We start from the raw sequence: 23,579 nt of genomic DNA on the forward strand, positions 1-23,579 counted from the left end.
GAGTGCGTCAGGTAGACGTATGTGGAGAAAAACTCTGGTGACAGTCAGGCCGTTTCAAAATTTATGGTCGAGTTTAAAAAAAAAAAATCATAACTGACGAAAATTTGTCTATTGAACAAATATATAACTGTGACGAAACTGGGCTAAATTTTAAAATGTTACCAGCAAGAACACTTGCTTCTTGTGAAGAAAAAAGTGCTCCTAGGCACAAAAAAAGCAAAGAGTGGCTCACAGTTATGGCAGTTTCAAATGCAACTGGAAACCACAAACTAAAACTAGTTGTGATTGGGAAGTCTGCCAAGCCAAGAGCATTCAAGAATGTATCCATCTCAGCTCTTCCGGCTGTCTATTCACATCAGAATAATGCCTGGATGAACCAGGAATTCTTCAAGAACTGGTTTTTTAACTCGTTTGTACCTGACTGCAAGAATTTTTTAAAAGAAAGGGGACTGCTATGCAAAGCAATTTTGCTCATGGATAATGCGTTCTCACATCCAGGTGCAGGAGAACTGCAATGCGATGGTATCCGCGCCTTGTTTTTCCCACCAAACGTTACCTGTCTCATTCAGCCCATGGATCAGAGCGTTCTGGAATGTCTAAAAAAAAGTATCGACGGTGATTGCTACAGTCAATCCTGCATTCCGAAGACAACGAAAGCATTGTAGAAGCTTTGAAGAAAGTGACTTTGAAGGACGTCGTGTACTGGATTAGCAATACTTGGAGCGAAATAAAGTCAGACACAATTTCTAAGTCATGGAGGAAAATTCTACAGCAAAGTATGCCAGACACAGAAACTGAAGATTTAGCAGATGAGGACGATCAACCATTGTGTAATTTAATCAGAAGATTGATAGGGTGTGAAGAGGCAGAAGAGGTGGAACTGGGTGAGTTGTTAAATTCGGACGAACAGTTGGAAGTGACAGACTCTTCTATAATTGACATGGTTAACATTCCATCGCTGTGTGAGAGTGACGAGGATGGCGAGGTAGAGGCTGCACTGATGATGAGTCACACCAATGGCTACGCTGCTCTCGAGGCCGCCATAAGCTACGTGGAACAACAGCCTAAGGCGACACCAACTGACCTACTGCTCCTGAGACGATGGCGGGACATTGCCGCGAGGAAACATTGCAGCTTTGCCAAACAAAAGACACTTCAGTATTACTTGTCTAAATAAATAATTATTGTTATTCTGCAAATGCAAATGCATGTGTAAATACTTTTATTTTAATAAAGTTCTTATTTTGACGTGTATTACTTACAAAATCATAGTATTTCTTTTTTGCATTTAAATTTCGATAGTCAGAGTTCTTGATAGTTCGAGGTGGTTCTGGTCCCGTTCATCTCAAACTATCGAGACTCTACTGTACTTCAGACATTAGTGGAGTCTGTGCCACGTCATGTTGTGGCACTTCTGCATGCTTGCAGTACTCTACACAATATTAGGCAGGTGTACCAGTTTCTTTGGTTCTTCATTGTAGATAACTGCATCATCTCTCAGAAGTCTGCTGTTATTATTAATATTGTCAACAGTGTAATTAATAAACAACAGACTTCCCCAACTGAAGTAACTTCTACACCGGTTGTTGACTCTCCATCCAAGATAACTTGCTGTGCTCTTCCCACAGAAAAATCCTCAGTCGAGTCCCAAATCTCGTTTGATACCACATACTAATGTACTTTCAAAAATAAATATAGGTGGGGTACTGAGTCAAATACTTTTTGGAAATAAGGAAATACTGCATCTACCTGCCTGCCTTAAGTCATGGCTTTCTGTGTGTCATGTGAGAAGACTGCAGGTATGGTGTCACATGATCAGTGTTTTTAAAACTCATGCTGGTTGGCACAGAGGACCTCATTATGTTTGACTCAGTGAGTGTTCTAAGATTCTACAACAAATCGTAGTCAATAGTATTGGGTGTCTGTTGTGTGAATCACTTTTACTACCCCTGTTGAAGATGAGTATGATCTGTGCTTTCTTCCAACAACTGAGCGTGGGTTTTTGCTCGAGGGATCTACAATAGATTATAGTTAGAATAGAGGCTTAGTCAGCTACAAACTCAGAATAGAATATGATGGGGATTCCATGAGGCCCTGGAGCTTTGTTCAGTTTTATCTCCAGGCTTTTCATTTGTGAGGAACATTTAAAAACCGAGTTAAGCATTTTAGATTTTGCTCTGACACCCTCAATTTTCATCCTCGTCTCATCTATGTGTGACCGGACATTGACTTTGATGCCAGTAACAGCCTTTACGTATGACCAGAATTTCTTTGGTTTCTGTGAAATATCTTTTGACTATATTCCGCTGCAGTAGTCACTGAAGGCTACACACATTGCACTCTTGACAGCCAAAACCGTTTCATTCAGCTTTGGGCTATCTATAGCCTTACGCTTTGTCTTACATGGTTTGAGTGGGCAAGGGCTGAAATGGTGGGGAGGGGGTGCAGGAGTGTTGGGAAGCATGGCTGACAGCTGGGAGAGAGACAGCAGGTAGGAATGTGGTACTGTTGAGCTCCGTCTGGCTGCGGGCGTAGAGTGATGTGCTGTGCAGGAGTAGAGGGTTGGGAAAAGAAGGTGTGGGTACAGGATGAGTGAAGTTAGGGGGCAATTGTAGGGTGAATGGGGGCAGAGGCCAAGAGGAATATGGGACTGAAGGCTGTCTTGCAGGGACAACTGCCATCTACATAATCGGTTGTGCAGAAGGATCCAGTTGACATGTGTTGAAATCGATGCAGTTAGGTGGTGGTCATTCATTTGGGTGGACAGCTAGGTGGTGGTCCTGTCCACATAAAATGCTGTGCAGAGATTACAGCGAAGCTGGTGTGTAACATAACTGTCTTCACAGGTAGCCTTGCCTGTGATGGGATGGGATATGACTGCTACAGGAATGGAGGAGGATGTGCTGGGTGGATGTATCAGACAGGCCTTGCACTTTGGTGTTCCACAAGGGTATCTGCATACATAATCTACAAGTCACCTTATGGCTTATGGCAGAGGGAACCATGTTTCACTACTAATCATATCCTTTCCTATTCCACTCTCAAGGAGAGAGAGTGAAAAACTGTTGATTGCACTTAGCCTGGGAAGGCCAGGCCTTCATATCATACCCCTCCAGCAAGTGCCTCCCCCTTCATCTCAACATCTGCGGTGTTTTTAATCAGTTGCATATCAGTCTGTGTTGATACATGATTGTATGCTGTGTTCATCTCTGATTATAATCATTTCATAGTCGTTGACCATGATGATTCCTAATGGAATCCAGCCTAATGAAAATCCTACCTGCAGTGCTGTTACAGCTCTGCCACAACCTACTGTTCACTTGTTTGTCTACAGTACCCGAAGATTTATTCACTATAATTCTGTTGCTCAGAACAACAGGTTTCAATATTTGTAATGCTGTTAAAAAGTGTGTTGATAAAATTAGTTTTCAAGAATACTGTGCAGTTTGGACCAATAGTGCACAAACTGTAAGTGAATTAGCATTTTTAACAAATTTTAGAAATCACTTAAATAAATACTATTGAAATAATTTATGTACTACAGTTTTACCAGACAGACTTTAAATAATTAATAAGTCTCATTCTCAAAAAAGGTAATGAAAGTAGTTAAATTTTAAAAGTTAATCAACACCACCTATTAAACTGTAAAATTTCACTTTTCACTGAGCTAACAAAATTTGATTACTGTCTGGTTCCTACATAAAATTAAAGTTTGAGGATTTTTCATTTAAGTTACATTCAGTTACTTTAATGAATAGAGCAGGACCCTAGTACTGGTAGTGATTAATTGGGATAGTTATTGACACTGACAAAATTTGAAGTTAACACAATATCTATAATGTTCAGTTGCTGATTGTAATACATTGATTTCTAGATTTGTGAAATGGCACAGTTTTAGTCTGAAGTGCAGTTGCTTTAGGTGTGGTATGATGATTTGATGACAGTAGTTGTAGGCAGCAGGCTCTTCCATCCATTTATGAGCAGGATTAAAGACATCTGACTACACAGTACTCTTCTTCTATTAATACTTTTGAAACTCTCTGCAAATAACTGCTGTATTCTTCTCAATACCTTGACTAACATTTTACCACCGTGGAGTTCACATACTAAGTTGCACACATACTTTTGCAATTAATCATGCCCAGTGCCTCTCACTGTCAGCTTGCAACACCTCGTGTGTGCGCTTTCATGTACCAATGATATTAGTACCATGCTGAGATTGTCTTTGGTTAGAGATTGTTGTACGAACAGCCTTGCCACATTGGTAACACCAGCTCCTGTCAGATCACCGAAGTTGAGTGCTGTCAGGCTGGGCTAGCACATGGGTAGGTGACCATCCAGTCTGTCAAGCACTGTTGCGAGCGGAGTGCACTCAGCCATTGGGAGGCAAACTGAGGAGCTACTTGATTGAGAAGTAGCAGCTTCAGTCTTGTAAACTGACAAAACAGCTGGGAGAGCAATGTGCTGACCACATGGCCCTCCATATGCACATCGAGTGATGCCTGTGGGCTGAGGATGACTCGTTGGCCGATCGGTACCATTGGGCCTTCATGGCCTGTTTGGGTGTAGTTTAGTGTAGTTTTTTTTATATACAGATTGTTGTTATACATTGCAAAAATCCTGACTTTGCCAGTGTGTTTACTACATTTCTTTACAATGTTATTTTTAAATGATTGGTAATAAATTTGCATTACAGTATTCCATGTAATTAGAATTGACAGTAAAAGAACAGAATATATACATTTGTAATCTGAAATTTCTCTCCAAATTTGAAAATAAAAAATGTAAAAAATATAGAGTACTGTGTTGTAGTGTTACAGTGTGCTGACTGAACAGCCAGTAACAAATCCAGCAGCATGCCTTTGAATTTCTTTAACATTTTCCTTTAATCTGACTGCACTTCAGCAGTACTCAAGAATGGGTCACACAGGTGTTCTATGCACAGGTACCTTTGTAGAGGAACTAATCATCCCAAAAATCTCCTAGTAAACTGATGTCGGCAATTCACATTCCCTACTACCATCCTTACATACTCATTCCATTTCTTATTGCTTTGCAATGTCACATCTAGATATTGAATTGATATGATTGTGTCAAGCCACACAAACATTTAGAGCAAGCAGCCATTCATCACACGAGATGGAAATTCTAAGTCATCTTGTATCCTTCTACACTCGCTCAAAGATGATATTTTTCCACATACTACAGTGTCATCAGGAGTCGTAGATTGCTGCTCACCCTATCCTTCAGATCATTTATGGACACAGAAAATAACAACGGTTGTACCACACGTCCCTGAGGTTGTAGATTGGTTGGGCAGCAGAATGCCACTTTAGCAGGCTTTGTGAGTAGGACGTTACTCAGTTCTGGGCCTAATAATAAGTAGTCAAAGTCCTGGTGAAAGATATGGTTCAATTTTTCCAGTCCAGTATGCCATCGAATGATGAGGCAGTTGCTCCTTTGCACCTGCTTTCTGAGGGCAGTCAGAAGATTGTGGGCGTGTGTAGATACAACACAAGAAATCTGTATACAGTCTAGGATTGATCATAAGATTTATCTGTGAATACCATAGTAAGACCTTCACTTGCTAGTCACTGCAGATGCACCACCTACTGGTGATCAAACTGTACGATAATGACTTTTTGGTGTGTAAGGGATGGAAAATATCAAAGTTTAGGCATTGTTGATAGTGGGCTTCATATGTACAGATGTCAGGTTGGAGCCATCAAAGAAGTAGAGATCAATATCTAGAAAGGTGATATGCTGAGCTGAAGTAGATCAGGTGAAGTGGATAGGAGAGAACATGTTGAGAATGTGAAGGAATGTTTATAGACTGTCTTGGCTTTGGATTCAGATTATGAAGATATCATCAATGAACATGAACCAGTATATAGTTAGTTAGGTGTATAAGGAATAAGGTAGTGCTTTGGACTCGGAAGGACACTGGGAGAGGTAGTATTTGAGTGCGGCAAGGCCATGGGCACGGGAGATGTTGGTGTTTAGAAAGATGGTGCCAACAATGACAAGTAGGGATCTAGATAGTATTTTTGTCGTTCATATGGTTAGCAAGGCTGTGGCAGTTGGGTGGAGGTGATGTTTTACAACAGCCAAGATTCTTCCTGTTCCAATCTTCCCCTGTTCTATCTGCCCTTCCCAATACACTGCTCCACATCATTGTGGGCTGCGCACAACTCTTCCTGCCTGTGGCCAGAAGGAACTCAAAGGGCCATATTCGTACCCCATGCACCTATTTCTCACTTCCAGCTTTCAGCTACCCTTCCTGAATACTCCTGCACTTCCGTCCCTCCCCCCTCCCCCCCCCCCCCCCCCCCCTCTTCACCCACATAACCCAATACAAACTCTCACCCCAGTGTAATGTAGTCAGCCATGACAATGATAGCTGGTGTGTGTGTGTGTGTGTGTGTGTGTGTGTGTGTGTGTGTGTGTGTAAAAATTATTTCCCATTACAAATTTTGTAGACTGTAACAGAACAGTATTGAGTTCCTACCAACTTTTCAGTCAAACAATACAATACTTAAATGGCAACTGAAGCATCCTCTGTCACATGTCTTATTTTACTACAGGTTCTGTTTTACTCCAGAGTCTTTGGTGGAACATAAATAATCTAAAGAATAATTGAATAGTAGTTTAGATGCTGAGTTGTCAACAGGCACATAAAAATTAAAGAAAACTTTGCTAGCTTTTGGATGAATCCTTCCTTAGAACTGCCAAGTGTGTGTGCACATGCACACTCTGTAGTTCTGAAGAAGTATTCGTCCAAAAGCTAGCAAAGTTCTCCTCCATAGACAACAGTTACTGAGATGGCACTCTGAGCACTAGTTGACTCAGCAGCTTCTGGTTCTGTAATGTTGAATTCTACTTATCACCAGCTAAAGAAGACTTTTGTGTTGAAGGTCTCTGCCAATGGGAAATGGGTACAGCTGACAGGAGCATGTATTGCAAGAATAACTATCACTGACAGAACACAGCCCTTTGCATTTGTTATTTTAGCAGAATGTAGTCACAATGTTATTCTCAGATGGAGCTTCTTGCAGGCATCAAAAGCAGTCAGACTGTGGAAGATCAGGGGTTCAGATTGAAGAAGCTATTCTAACAAGCACACATTACAAAGACAGCTCTGGGCAGCTGTTTGCTGTAAAAGGCATTGTTATCTCACCATCATCAAAAAGATGAGTGCCAGTCATCAACTGAGATGCTCAGTTAAACTGTGAAGCTTTTGTCGATTGCAAAAAGGTACTTAGACTTTCAAAAGAAATATACATGCCAACAGCAATCATAAGCATTGTAAGTGGTCAAGAAGAACTTTGGATCACTAATTTTCACCAGCCAAAATTCATCTCTAATGGTATGTACATAGGCACAGCCAAACCAGTCCAAGACGGGCAGATTAGTGTCATCAACAAAGAATCATTTTTCACTACCACTACAGACAGTGCACCAAACTCCTGGCTTGACCGAGGGAGAATGTCGGCGAGTGGTAGCAATTCTGCATCTGTTTTCAGATTCTTATGGCTGTGAAGTGGAGAAAAGACTGACCAAACGGCCCACAGTAATACATTACATCAATGCTGGGGATCATCCGTCAGTTAGCAAGCACTCATAAAGTGAGCCGCCCTAGCTGAACGACAGGTAATCCAGAGGAAGTGGAGAAGATGCTGGAATATGATGATATTGAACTTTCAGAGTCCTTGGTCCTCCCGTGTGGTCTTTGTGAAGGATGAGGATGGTACACGACATTTCTGTGCCAACTACCAGCAACTCAAGAAAATCACAATGAAAGATATGTATCTATTGCTGTGCATTGATGACACCCTGGACTGCTTGAAAGGAGCAAAGTATTTCTCAACTGAAGACAGGCTATTGGCAAGTCAAGGTTGGCCAGGCTGACTGGGAAAAGACTGCCTTCATAAATCCTGATAGCCTCTACGAATTCAATCTTATGCCTTTTTAGTTCATTTTTGTCGCCGTATTATTCTTAGCTGCTTTACTATTATTGTGGGTATTATAATTCCACCTTTGCAACTACACACAAAATGCATTTTCTTGTATTTGCAAAGGTGGAATTAAAATACCCTCAGTAATTATGTTGTTTGGACTATGCAGTGCTCCAGCCTCCTTTGAATGTATGGTGGACAGTCTGCTTCGATACCTTAAATGGACAAAGTGCCTGTGATATCTGGATGACAAAGTGCCTCTGCCTCATCCAAGAAATAAAAATCATAGGCTAAGAATGAAGACGGAGTCCACTCCGACCCAGAGAAAATAAGCAGGTACAGTTTCTCTAACTCCTTACCACATTTGGGATGTGAGAAGTTTTCCTGGAATGTGCTCATACTATCAGTGATTTGTAAAGGACTTCTGTAGCTAGAGACATCTCTTGCAAGAATTACTGCAGAGTGATGCCAAATTTTCCTGTAATGAGTCTCAAGAAACATCTTTCCATGTCCTTTGCTAACATCATCTCCAGTTACAGCACTTTATGACGAGAATGCCAAGACAGAACTACACACCAACACTAGCAGTTTTGGGATGAGGCAGTTCTAGTACAAATTCAGGAATGTGCTGAGTAGGTGATAGCTTATGCTTCTAGAGTGTTCTCCAAGTCAAGAATAACTGCTGTACAACCAAGAAAGAGTGCCCTGCAGGTGTTTCGGTCCTCAGCAAGTTCCAGCCATATTTATTTAGGAAACAATACTCTGTTGCAATGGATCACCATGTGTAGTGTTGGCAGAAGAGCCAACACTGTTTTTCTAGAGGAGGCCGAAATGCACGCGTTTAATTACATGCTGACTGGCGATAGGTCTGGAACAGGTCAGAGAAATAAGACTAGCAAAACAGGAGGTAACTGGTAGAATACTTAACTTTAATCCACAATTGTAGAACATCTCTCGTTACGGTACATGCTTCATAATATTAATTATCAATTGAATACGGCGCCTTGCTAGGTCATAGCAAATGTAGCTGAAGGCTATGCTAACTATCGTCTCGGCAAATGAGAGCATAGTTGTCAGTGAACCTTTGCTATGAACGTCGGCTGTACAACTGGGGCGAGTGCTAGTAAGTCTCTCTAGACCTGCCGTGTGGTGGCGCTCGGTCTGCTATCACTGACTGTGGCGACACGCGGGTCCGACGTATACTAATGGACCGCGGCCGATTTAAAGGCTACCACCTAGCAAGTGTGGTGTCTGGCGGTGACACCACACCATGCTCTATGCTGGGTGACTAGCCTGCTGATGAGCCTGAAGGATCCATCAGGTCAACTGGCACGATGGGCAGTGAGGTTTCAGGAGTACAACATCACAAAGGTACACAAAAATAGACACAAAGACAAGGAGTAATCCTTTAGCAGAACGCAGCAGTTTGGATGAAATCTCTGTAATCAGAAATTGCTGCTGAAAAGAGAGAAAGTCCAGCACTGCTGAAAACCGTAGCAGCTTTGAGGAGGAGGAATGGACCAAAGGAGATTTCCAATTAAGGACTGAAATATTGTATAAGAGGAGCTGTGATCTGATGGAGCAGAGATGATTGCTTGCCATTTCACCTCACCAGAAGCCAGAAATTCTGACACAGTTCCATGGTGCTCCAACATCTGATCATCTGGGATTCTTGAAACCTCTTGACAGAATCAGGTGGAGGTATCACTGGTCAGGTCTTTACCAGTCCATTACACACTTTGTGAGCCCCTGTAAGGAATGTCAGAGATGGAATCAAATGCAGCAGAGCCTCCGGAGCATTTGATCCCAATCCAGCAGCATTATTTCAGTGGATTGGAATTGACCTATTGGGGCAAGTTCCAGAAGTCAACAAACATAAATCAATGGATAATAGTCGGCACTGACTATCACTGCCTCTATGCTGCTATTACAGGTGTGCTGCCTGCTGAAGCTCCAGAAACTGTAAATTTCCTTATAGAAGACATCATTTTGAAACATGAAGTACCCCGTGTGACCTCTGATCATGGAAAAGATTTCCAGTCAAGACTAGTATCAGAGATAATTTCATGTTGTGACATCACCTACAGGATGACAACTGGCTACCATCCATAGATATAGATGAATGGCATCACAGGATACTTTAATAAGTCATTGGCAGATATGCTCTTCACGTATATTGATTCCAAACAGAGCAATTTGGACACTATAATATTCATTATGACAGTCACGTACAACACTGAAACATAGGACACTACAAGATTCACACCATTCTTTGTGCTCTATGGTCAAGAGGCTGAAATGACAGTAGGTACACTGTTCCCAGTCCAACAGGATGATACTCAAGATGACTATATGAAACATATCACCATCAGGATTGAAGCAGCATGCAACTGGTTTGTGTAGAAAGACCAAGGGCACTTTAATATAAAGCACCAGCCAATAAAATGCAGCCCCAGAGACTTTGTAAAGATTTTTATCCCTGTGTGGTAAGTAGGTCATAATAGTTACTAAAGTGCTACTTTTGGCTGTATCATATCCTTCCATCACTTGCCAGACATCACATATAAAGTTGAGGATTATGACTCTTCATAAAGAGGGCAAAATTGCGGACACATTGTCCATATCCTCCATATGAAGTCCTAATACAGTCCAGATGTGCAGATGAATGATGAAAGGTTCAAGAAAACTAAAGACCCATTCAACAATCGCGAAGCTTTAATGGGAGTGGCTACTATTGATGCTCATCATAGTGAAGAGGATTTAACAACACGAAGATATGCCTGTGCCACCATGTAGAGGACCACTGATGAGATCCAGATCCAGGGTGCTGTAGTCAGCTCCAGTGAGAACTTTTGTAAAAATGGGTCACAATTTCTCGAGAAGCGGGAACAATGCCATGAGCTGTGGTGTATGCAGTGTAGTGGAACAGTTAGTGTCACTGCCTGGCATACTGTGGATCCCCTGTTCAAACCCTACAACCAGCAATTATTTGTTGTTTAGTATTTATCATTTCTGGAAGTGTTTTGAAATATCATATGTTAGTATATTCTGGACAATTATATGTTTGTATAAATATAAGCATTCTGGAATATTCAATGTTTGTATTTACAGCTGCACTCTCCATCCAGGAGGTCTTTGCATTGCAGATGACTGTTGGTGTTTGTAATAAACTTGCTTTCTGTGCTAAGTGTACTGCAGGGTGGTTAAGTGCAGTCACTCACAGAGGTCCAGTTTGGGCCAGAAGTATCATATGGCAGTGAAACTCAGTAGATATTCTAATGCGTTAATGCAGAGCCAATTTATACTGGAAAAAAATTAATTCCTGTTTTGGCTATCAGGTACTAATCTTGTGCTGTGAATGCAAGAGACACACATACGGTGAAACCCCTATTTACGTTTTCGTGTGGTTCTGGATTAAAAAATGCAAAATTTAGAAAAATGTTAAAAACCCCAAAAATTAAGCAAAAACACATGTAATTGGCATATATGATAAAAAATCGCAATCCTCTACAATACTGTGTATAAAATCTGTCTAAGTAAAGAAAATAAAATGTACACTACAATATTTATGCAGAAATTTGTGGTAATGAATTTATCAATTCTTGAAAAATCACAGATGTGTAACAGCAAGTAAAAACTCATCAAGAAAGTGCAATTGGTATCTGAGGACAGCGTAATAAAGCTGTTTTCTGATGTGCTATGACTACAAATTATACTTTCAAGACATGTGTATTTTAGAGATCATCCTTTGCGCTCGCCCAGAAAAAGCAAAAACTGAATACGTTGAATTAAACCAAAAACATCACAGCAGCTAAGTAGCTAAACCATAAACATAAATGTGGACATCTGCTTAATGGCATACTTTGTTACTGTTGTTTAATGCTTTTCTTATAAGCTGCATTTCATGTGCTCACGACCGTTAAAGTGTTATTTTGGGCTTGATGAGAGAAACAGAGGTGTGAAAAAATGAGTTAATTCCTCAGTTGACATTACAAGCTTGTTAGAAGTTGGCTAAGTGAATTTCTGTACACTGTAAAATTTAAACTTGAAAGGAAACTCAGGGGAATTTTTAGCATGCCCTCTGTCACTGCTCCCAGTCTTTACAATCTACAATTTGTGGTGGGTGCAGTGCAAAGTATATACCTGAGTGGCATATGTGTTTGTAGTTGCAGCTGGATCATGTGAGATTTGAAAATGAAAGTCTTTAAAATGTGCTATCACAAATCTTTTGTTCTATTTCTTTGTGGTATCTCTGTCATAGCACATCATCTGAGTGAAAAGTATATTTTCAGCACTTCACAAAATGCTTTCACCCCTACTTGCACTCTCGTTGCCGAAGGGCCATTACCCCTCTCCACACATCCAGTAAGCGAGCTCATTTTTACGTGTTTTAGTGTGATGTGGTGGCTGCACTGGCTATTGGGTGATTTAACAAGTCGTCAGCCAATAAAAGTTCACTAGGCAGAAATCGGTGACATTTCCTCGATTATGACTGAGAATATTCTTCGACACTCAATGTTTGAATTTAAAAGGTTGATGACTGATTTCGTTGCTGAATACAGTACATTGGAAATACATGCAAAAAGATGAGACTGAATTATGACTGGCACAAGAAAAGGTGGTGGCTGGGCCCCTTTATCATGTGTTGGCTTGATCCGGAACACTTTGCGTCAACTGTCTTGTTTTTCAATTACCGCTGCAAACTAGTAGTAGTTGTATCATAATTTTGTGGTGAATCTAAATGTTGAAAGCTGTGTTGGCAACACCGATCCTGGGTTACGTCAGCACTTCCTCTCTCACATCTCCCCTCTCCACAACGGCCTAAAATATTTCCTTAACTCTGCCACCAAGCGTGGTGCGAACCACCTGTATTTTGTGCCACGTATAACTCCGTCAGTCACATCAAATATCAATAGGAAGAAAATGGGACAAAGTCAAGCGAATAAGAACTTAGAATTGAGGTTAATCTTACTAGGAAGAAATGTAAAAATGGGGAATTTTTAGCATTGATCTTGTGGGATATTCACATGGGCTACGAATCTATGGTGTAGAATCACAAAAACCGTAAAGTCAGAGAATGTAAAATCGAAGTTCCTCTGTAGAAATATTTCCAAATAGAACGAGATGTGGGCAGAAAACGTCAAACAAGTGAGAAATGTTGATTTTATTATTAACCATAGCTTACAAAGTTTGTTCACTATAGTCACTGGAGATGTCAGTATACAGTGCCAGATTTGCACCTGGTGGCCAAAATTGGAACCTTTTTTTTCCCCCAGTATATATAAATCCATTCCACACTAACACATTAGCATATCTACCAAGTTTCACTGCCACATGGTGATTGTAGCTGACACTTGACCTCTGTTAGTAGCTGCACTTAAATTATAACCACTTGGTATTTCATTGATGATGACTCTGTTTTCAGATTTGGTCTTGATTGTGGTTATGACGTGACAATATGACAGTGACTGAATTTTTGAAAGGATTACATTTTAAAATTCAAACGTTTAGGAAGACAACTCTTTTGAATAAAGTTAAATTTTTAATTACCCAGTTTTCAGAAAAGATAGGATCCTCTGTCGAAAGATGAGAGTGAGGGCTATGCCACTCATAAAACAAATCACTATTTGCAAGACCACAATTGCATGTATGTGTAGTTCTAGTGAATTGTTGATTTACATGTGGCATTAGTGAATTTTTAATTTTGAGTATTTTGTTAAAGAAAATGTTTCGCCATGAACATCTAGACTGTTATCAGAAACTCTACACTGAATAATACAATTTGGATAAGAATTTGGACATTTCATATTTACATAGTATCTGCATTACACAAGGAAGAGGGAGCAGAGAAGAAGAAGAAAAAGTTGTATTTACGTTAGGAGGGGTGTTATAGCAAATGGAATCATTTTACATAGCTACATTTAAAGCTTCAGCATCCCTTTTTAATGCATGTGGCATGTCATACAAGTTGTACACTAATTACCTTTTATTCAAGAATTGTACAAAAATTGCAGTTCAATGAGAAAGTACAATATGCATAGTAGGTGAGAGTTTCCTATCACGCAGGAAACATAACCAGCAATTTAACCAGAGAGAAAGTTAATTAACTCTTATTGAAGAATGTTGTAGATGTACATCCACAGAAAGAGAAAGAAATGCTACCGTGTTAGTTGTAACTAACTTGATGAAATTAGTAATTAACAGTGGTCCATGGATGCAGACTCTTATTTAGAATTTGTTTCCTTCATTATTATGCTATGATGCTGTTGTATAAGTTAAGTAGCTGTAAATGATTTATACCTTCTCTACATTCTTCTTCACAGTTTCGTTTACTGGTAGGAACCTGAAAAAATTCAAATTTGCAATATATTCAAATATAGTAACAAATTTTAACTCAAAATGCAAAATGGGAATTTACATAGTAATTCAAACAATGGAAAATCCATGATGGAATGTAACAGTATTATGAAAAGGAAAGTTGCTACTCACCATACAGTGGAGATGCTGCGTCGCAGATAGGCACAACAAAAAGACTGTCACAAATAAAGCTTTTGGCCAGTAAGGCCTTTGTCAAGAATAGATGACAGATACACATGTACAGACACTCACGCAAATGCAACCAACACATATGTATGCAGTCTCAGACAACTGAAACCACACTGCCAGTCAGTTTCAGTTGCCTGAGACTGCAGATTTATGTGTGAGTTGCGTTTGTGGGAAAGAGAGAGAGAGAGAGAGAGAGAGAGAGAGAGAGAGAGAGAGAGAGAGAGAGAGAGTGTGATATATATAATGGAAGGAAACATTCCACGTGGGAAAAATTATATATAAAAACAAAGATGAGGTGACTTACCGAACAAAAGTGCTGGCAGGTCGATAGACACACAAACATACACACAAAATTCAAGCTTTCGCAACAAACTGTTGCCTCATCAGGAAAGAGAGAAGGAGAGGGGAAGACGAAAGGAAGTGGGTTTTAAAGGAGAGGGTAAGGAGTCATTCCAATCCCGGGAGCGGAAAGACTTACCTTAGGGGGAAAAAAGGACAGGTATACACTCGCACACACGCACATATCCATCCACACATACAGACACAAGCAGACAATTTTGAAAATATGTCTGCTTGTGTCTGTCTGTGTGGATGGATATGTGCGTGTGTGTCAGTGTATACCTGTCCTTTTTTCCCCCTAAGGTAAGTCTTTCCGCTCCCGGGATTGGAATGACTCCTTACCCTCTCCTTTAAAACCCACTTCCTTTCGTCTTCCCCTCTCCTTCCCTCTTTCCTGATGAGGCAACAGTTTGTTGCGAAAGCTTGAATTTTGTGTGTATGTTTGTGTTTGTTTGTGTGTCTATCGACCTGCCAGCGCTTTTGTTCAGTAAGTCACCTCGTCTTTGTTTATATATATATATATATATATATATATATATATATATATATATATATATATATATATATATTTTTGACGAAGGACTTACTGGCCGAAAGCTTTATTTGTGAGTCTTTATGTTGTGCCTATCTGCGACTCAGCATCTCCGCAACATGGTAACAAGTTTCCTTTACATAATAAATGCTGTTTCATAGCATATTTTTTCCATATGAAATATTTTATTGGAGATAGTTTAAAATAGTTGTTATTTTCTACATATAAATACCAGATAAGTAACTAATTCTTGGTTACTGGGATTGCACAATTTGGAAAGAGAAGATCATTAAAAACGTTGTGGCAGTTTTAGGTGGGGTGTTTTGCACTATGGTTACATAAGATACTGGTAGAAGTTGGACCTGAACTACCTCGTTTACAACATTGCCATCCTCAGCAAGCAACAGCATGATAGCCATTACCAAGTGCTTTGAGTACTCTGCTTTGCTTTTTGTGTAGCTCATTGTTCCCTTTTTCTTATTTTGAAATGAGTGACGAGACTAACCCTGGTCTGCCGTGGCATTAGAATATGACTCTCAGGACACCCAAAGGGATAAGGATCAATGTGTCAATTCTGCTACACTGAAACACAAAATACCAGTATAGGTTAGAACACTAGTATAGGCTGGCTGACCAGCAAGAGGGAGGCAGGGCTTCCCCCCCCCCCCCCCCCCCCCCCCCCCACACACACACACACACACACACCACTCCTCACCTATTGGATTGGGCGTTAGGTTCTCATTTGTTTATGCCTGTGGACTTCTGCTACATTGTAATATCCTCACTATAGTGACCACACCAAGTCTTCATGTAAAGTGCGAATAGAGCTATTTTCAGTTCTACTTTCAGTCAAACCATCTTGTTGGTTCTGTCTGTATTGTCCTCAAGCATGGGTGACACAGCCACAATATGCAAATCCAGGCTTATATGCTACATATGCAAAATCAGGGGGTTGGAAAAGAAAGAGAATGTCGGGAAACATCTCAAATTGGAGGAGCATTCTGTTCACCAGTAAGAAAATGCTGCTGCTTCTCAACGGAGGCTATCATTTCACTCAAAGAGCTTTAATTTTAAGTGATACAAACTGTTTATTCTCTGTTTCATTATTTTATCTCCAATAATTTTTTTTAATTTAATTTTTTTTTTTCCCCCAGTCAGTTTCATCTTCAGGAACGTGGTGTAGCAAACTTTTACATTTATACATCTAGATGCTTTCTACACCAAAAATAGATGCTAACTCGTCCAAAAATAGATGCTAATTTTGCCAGAGATATGTGCTAATTTAATCCAAAATAGGTAGTGTACTTTCAGGTTCCTACAGACTGCAATCCCCTATGTTTTTAACCTTATATTTCCCAGAATGCTAATTCGCTAATTTCACCAAAAATAGATGCTAATTTTGTCCAAAATAGGTTGGACATTTTCAGGTTCCTATAGACTGCAAACCTCTACTTTTTTAACCATATATTTCCCAGAATTTCTAGGTAATTTGTAAATATTCTCTACACATTATTGTCATTGCAGCATGCAATGATACTTCCACATCCATGGATCGTTGGCTGTCACGCCTGGAGTCGTCTAACTGGATGTCACACATCAAGGATACACTAAATTGTGCCTGTCTAGTTGCACAGTGTCTTGATCAGGTACAGTAACTGCTTATCTATGTAGACTCAAGAAACAGTTTCGTATGTACAGTCAATGGATACTTGTACAATAGATCAGGAACTGAAAGATAATGTGGATTTTACTTTGAAGTTACATCTAAGGAAGCTTTGTTGTGGATGAAGAATTAATTGATATGTTGTGGGCTTGAATAACACTAGTTTATAAGTATGGTTCAGCAAGAGCAATGTGTTCACAAAGTTTTTACACTTTCAATGCCCTAAGTGCAGAAACATTGTACCTGTTGTATAGTCTTCCTCTCGCTTCTTCCATTTGCACAGCTTAAGTTATGTGGTTTTCTCACTTTAAATCATTTCAAATCAGCTCCAGATATTTGAAAGTTGTCTGAAGGCCATGACCCCTCAGCGATAGTGTAAACAAAGTCAATAATATAAACACTGTCTAAGAAAGTAGGTACCACAATGGGATTATGTTATTAAAATGCTCAACACTTTAAAATATATTTTTTATTCTGAAAATCACTTTAGTTTTTAGTCAGTAACTTATACTCTAATTTTTTCCCTCACAGGAAGAAGCTTCTGTACTTGTTCATGGTTCTGAAGGGATGGATGCAACCTTATTAGTTACTTCATTGGCACAAGTAATTCTTAATCCTGATTGCCGGACAGTGCGAGGGTATGTGTTTAGTACTTTGATTGATGCCTACAGTCTCCATTTCATTATTGCAACAGAAACACTTCATTTTTGGTACTGAATAAAAATTTGCTAAAAAGTTCTTATTTTTTAATTCAGCATTCATTTCGATAATTTTTTTAAGCCTGACGTGAGTGGACACTGATAACAGAAAACTTTACTTATCAGTGCTAAAATTGGGACTGGCTATTAACAATAGGATATCTTGAGCACATCATATGATACCATTTGTGGAGGAATAGAAGTGTACAGAAACATAATGAGGGGTATTAATAAAACATACAGAAGCCATGGGAAAAGAAATGAAATAAGTGCATCAGGAAAGAACATTAGGCGAAGAAGGGGAAAGCGTGAAATGGACAGATTCATATTTAGGTTAGGCCTGGAAGGATTGTGCAATATTATGAGAGTTAATATCACTGGTCACAGTGAATAAAAAAGTTTTCAACATTTGATTTGTTCTAAATGAGTGTCAAGGTTTTCAAGTACTTTAATGTAAACATTATTTGTGAAGTATGCCTTAGTAGATTAACAACAATGGTTAATACTATTAACACTCTGCCAGTCTAAATTAAGATGGTATGTCCATGTGAAACAAAAAGAAGAAACCAGGATAGCCAAGAAACGTCTTAAAATCACTCTAACTGGGAAAAGGCATGTTGGTTGCCAAAGGGATCCATGAGGAAGATGTGTACAAGGATAGAAAAAGTTGGAAGAGGCTCATCAAACACTTTGAAAACAGGAGCTGCAACATGGTGGTGGTGGTGATTATTAATCCTACTAAAAAAAATGAAATACTAAGTAGTGGATTTGAGTAAGATGTTCATTTGAAGCAACTTTAACTACAAGTAAAGCAGAGCAGATGCCCTTCGTTAACACTTTGAGGACTGGGCAGCTATGTGTTTCAATGTGCTAATATTGTGCTTTTTCATAGTTTCTCCAAATTCTGTATTCTTTTTCAGAATTTCAGTCCTGTTAATGAAAGTATCACTGTATCAAAATCACAATCCATCAGTATCTGCATAACTACATGACAGCTCAGAATTTTTACACACACGCACAAAAGTATGCTTTGTGGTGCTAAATTAAATGATGATAAATTACAGTTTGGAACAACTGCATGGTGTGATGAAAAGTGAAAATCTGTAGTGTTAATAAAAAATCATATAATTTTCATTTAAACACCATCAGTCCCTGCTTCTAGCTTTTATTATTTATTTTTTATTTATAAAACATACACCTCTGGTAGTTCTTACCTGCTATTTTTGCAATTATCTCCCTTGTTTCTACCATATTCTTCAGTAGTGCCACTACCTTTACCTCCCTCTTGGAAAATAGGAGGGGAGACAAGGGTTTAATGTAGCATTGATGATGAGGAGCTATTGTATTCCTGTTTCTCTGCTTGCTATATACAATGTCTCACCATTTTCCTTCTCCTAACCTTGCATTCCCACACTCTTCAGCTTGGACTACCATCGACTGTAGCTACAATATGGAATTGTAGCTGTATGCAAGTGTCTGTGTCTTTAAACCTTCTGCTCAGAACAAAAAACAAGTGTTGACTTGCAACTCTCCAGTCATCTGAAGTTTATGATGCTGTCTACTAATTAGCACTTCTGCTTTGAGAAGAGTTGTGTGTTTTGTTTCCATTGGGACCTTTCTATTACCATGTGGATCTCTTTCAGTTGATCAGAAATAATTAATTTAAATAATCATAAGTAAAACTAACAATTCTTAGTTTTTTATTTACTGTTGTTTTACTGAAAAACAGATTTGTTCTGTATAAAAGTGAGGTGTGTGTCGTTTCTTCTATCACTGTTGTTGGTGGGGGTAAAGTCATTGCTGCCACCATATCACTGATCTTGTATTGTATTGCCAATTGTGAAATACTGGTTTTCCTTTTATTGCAGGTTAGAAGCACTGATAGAAAGGGAATGGCTGCAAGCTGGTTATCCGTTCACAGTCCGTCACAGCAAATCCTGCTATGCAGCTAACAGTAGCAGTCGCACTAAAGGGCATGCACCAACATTTCTACTGTTCCTAGACTGTGTATGGCAAGTGCATCAGCAATTTCCATGTAGTTTTGAGTTCAGTCCTTACTTTCTCATCATGCTCTTTGAGCACTCATACTCATCACAATTTGGTAAGTATTAATGAAACTTCTTGCTATAGAAAACACTTTTCTTCATCAGACAGCAATCCTATCAACTGAAGATGAGAGTTAAATTAAAATTCATTGGCAACTGGCATTTCCAAGGCAAAAATTATGTAGTTTTATTATCCATATGGAAGTCACATTTTATGTTACTGAACCCTCATAAAAAAAGGTATGCCAAGGCAGAGAAGTAGAAGAGAGCAAACATAGGTAATATTGATATAGCGACCTACGTAATGACGTGGAAGTAAGAAACATTGCTATATCCTCACACATCACACATACAAACTGATCCATAGCATTACCATACACACATTAATAGTGCAGTCCTATGCCAAGTTGTTCATGGGCTATCTTGAGAAGTCCTTTGTAGTTGCCATTCAGTTGATAAAAATTCACTGATGGCATCTCTGTAACCTAGATCCAGTGGAAGGGCACATTATCTTTGTTCATTCAAAATCTTAATACCTTTCTTTTCCATTCATTTCACTTTGTCCACCTTGCTGTAGGTTGTGTTCCACCTCACAGATGTCTCAATATGAAATTCTTTCACATCAAACCTTCTAATCTCTCTCAGCTTTCTAATTACCTATGAAAGCTGTATCTCCAGTAACAAAGAGCTTTTCACCCAGTATGCTGAAGGTATTACTAAGGCCTTCACAGAGTAAAACTACCGTCCTGCACCATTTCCAGATACTGATGTTCTGTACCTTATCTCCACATGCATATCCAGTGATGTCACACCTACTGACCAACCATGAAGGTGTTTGCAAAGTAATTGGTCATTAGCTTAAATGTTGGCTATGGCTTCATGTTCGCAGACTCTGGGACATATGCAACAGCGGAAACACACTGTGACCGAAATGCAATGTTCATTGTAGCCCAACTGTGTAAGTGGAACTCTACTTGCAATACTGCCGCAGACACAACAGATATGTAGTAATTGTGCCATTGATGACCACACTGTGCTGGAATTTGTGAACTTCCAGCAGATAGTGTGTGAATGGTGAAGCAAGGAATCATATACAAAGTATGATCCACCATATGGAACAATGTGTGCATGTACATGAAATAAGAGGAGTGCGAAGATCAAATGACTATCTTAGAAGCAGGTGTAAGCAAGGTTGCAATACACTCAGTTGTGACATACATTGTGCTGGATCTATGCAATAGATTATTAACTGATTGTTTTAGCCTGTACAATTAGTGGCATTTGATGTGGATCATTGGTGAATATCGGTTCTGTAGATAATCCGTATTGCTATGACAGTGACTCTCTCACATGTTCTATGGAGCGTCAACATTTTGCTGCAACACTAATGGTGGTGTGATGTACCCAGCAACACTCTAATGGCCCCATAATTGCATCACATGCTGAGATATGCACACGGTGCCTATTGGCGACATCTAGTGTAAGCGCATCACCACCTGGACAGCACATCACGAAGCTGATGCAGTGACCCTGTACTGGACAGCTGTCCGATACCTGCAAGCAGTGCATGCGGCCACTCTTCTTGGCAGGCATATTGAGCTGAAAGAAGCACTATGTTTTTGGAGAGAAGCTGGTTCCTCTATGCAATGCTACATCACTTTGGGTAGGATGCACAGCTGCGAAGACAAAAGCTGTTGAATGCTTGTCTTGCATATTTCCTTTCAAAATATTAGGAAAATATTCAGAATGAAATGTTCACTCTGCATCGGAGTGTGCGCTATTATGGAACTTCCTGGCAGATTAAAACTGTGTGGAAGCTTCACAGATCTCCTGCGAACCCCTAAAGCTCGTGGAAGAAAGGATATTGTGGAGACATGGCTTAGCCACAGTCTAGGGGATGTTTCCAGAATGAAATTTTCACTCTGCAGCAGAGTGTGGACTGATGTAACACTTTGTGGCACACAGTTTTGTGTGGCGGACCGAGACTCGAACTCTGGATCTTCGCCTTTCTTGGGCAAGTGCTCTACTGACTGAACTATCCAAGTACGACTCACAACCATCCTCACAACTTTACTTTCACCAGAACCTCGTCTCCTACCTTCCACACTTCACAGAAGCTCTCCCGCAAACCTTGCAGAACCAGTACTCCTGGAAGAAAGGATATTGCGGACACATGGCTTAGCCACAACTTGGGGGCTGTTGCCAGAATGCACACAATTTTAATCTGGCAGGGAGTTTTGTATCAGTGCACCTCCACTGCAGAGTGAAAATTTCACTCTGGAAACATCCCCCAGACTGTGGCTTAGTCATGTCTCCTTTCTTTCAGGAGTGCTAGTTTTGCAAGGTTCGCAGGAGAGCTTCTGTGAAGTTTGGAAGGTAGGAGACAAGGTGCTGGCAGAGTAAAGCTGTGAGGATGGGTCGTGAGTTGTGCTTGAATAGCTCAGTCAGTAGAGCACTTTCCCACGAAAGGCAAAGGTTCCGAGTTTGTATCTCGGTCCTGCAGACAGTCTTAATTTGCCAGGAAGTTTCATTAGGAAAATATATTCTCAAGATATGAGAGCCAATGGAGAAAAGCAGTGCCTCAGAGACAGGTGAAAATGAGCACAAGTATCATCTCATACTATGATGATATATAGTGAAGTCATAGGTTTCAAGAAAAACCTAGAATACTGAATGCTAATGAACTCAAGCAGAAATTGTTACTCTGGGATACGTACCAGTCCCAGTTACTGGGCAGAATCAGCAAACTAGAAAAAAAAAATTAGCGTCTTGGGAAGCAATGGTGAAAGAAACAACGGCTACTGGTCCAATAGTTGCAGCTCCCCCATCCAAACCAAGGTTGACAAATACCGCCAAAATCAAAATGGCTACCTTAAACTGTGCACATACTTGGTTCATTAAATAAAAAGATGAGCAAGATGAAAGCATAACCAAGGAACACTTTGCAGGCATAATAAATCCCCAAGGAACTCATGTGAATATTTAAAAGTATTTGCACTGCAAGCAGTGTGGTAATAATAGAAGCAGATCCTAGCAAAGACTCAGAAAATAATAAAGAAAACAAAAATGTTCAAAGTGCTAACATGCAAACATCCAAAATAAGAGGTACCCGCTTATTACCATGTATGATGTATTGACTACGACATGCAAAAAAGACTTTTCGGGTGCAGTGTACAAGCAAAATTTTTGGGGAAAACATGCAAAGACTGTACCTTGACAATGAAATTAAGTTAAAATTCAAGACAGGCCCCATGGGATAAATGTGTGTAGATAATATGGTGGAGGTCACCCTGAGACAGGAAGCTCTTGTTACACTGGCTACAGAATCCTGTCAGCCAAGGACCACTTAGTTGTGTGAAGAGTCTAAAATGCTGTGATTATGATCATTTAACAAATTTAGAAAAGCAGAGAAGCAAGCTTGTGCTCTCTGCAATGAAGCCAAATACTGATCCAACACTAAAATGCCACCAAAGTATGACCCTGTATGATTAGAGGTAAGAAATGTTTGTGGCCTGGAAGTGATTGTCCATGTACAATATGCTGCTGCAAAGAGAAATCACAAAAACTGATTTGCCAGTAAAACTACTGCAGTTAGTTTGTAGATCAATGCTCAATTCTCAAAACTATACAGAAGGAAAGAAGAGATAATTGTAAGCATAAATAGAAGGAAACTAAACTGTTGTTACCAGGATAAGGAAGCAATTGATGAATTAAATTTCAATGTCCTGTACAGGATGGGCTGTCCAGCCACACATGGAAACAGTGCTGGTGCTGGAGCAAACATTATCACCACTGTGGCAG

At 39.8% G+C, this 23,579-nt stretch overlaps 1 protein-coding gene across 1 annotated transcript in view; it reads left to right on the forward strand.

Moving 5' to 3' along the window:
• LOC124595181 (myotubularin-related protein 9) overlaps window positions 1–23,579 on the forward strand; it is a 126,844-nt gene that overhangs the window by 85,665 nt on the left and 17,600 nt on the right. The window contains exons 8-10 of the mRNA XM_047133793.1: window positions 16,897–17,018; window positions 17,567–17,673; window positions 19,602–19,834. Coding sequence (XP_046989749.1) covers window positions 16,897–17,018; window positions 17,567–17,673; window positions 19,602–19,834 — 462 coding nt within the window. The remainder of the gene's footprint in view (window positions 1–16,896; window positions 17,019–17,566; window positions 17,674–19,601; window positions 19,835–23,579) is intronic.

Source organism: Schistocerca americana, chromosome 2 (genome assembly GCF_021461395.2).
Source record: "Schistocerca americana isolate TAMUIC-IGC-003095 chromosome 2, iqSchAmer2.1, whole genome shotgun sequence".
In the NCBI taxonomy this organism is placed as follows: domain Eukaryota; kingdom Metazoa; phylum Arthropoda; class Insecta; order Orthoptera; family Acrididae; genus Schistocerca; species Schistocerca americana.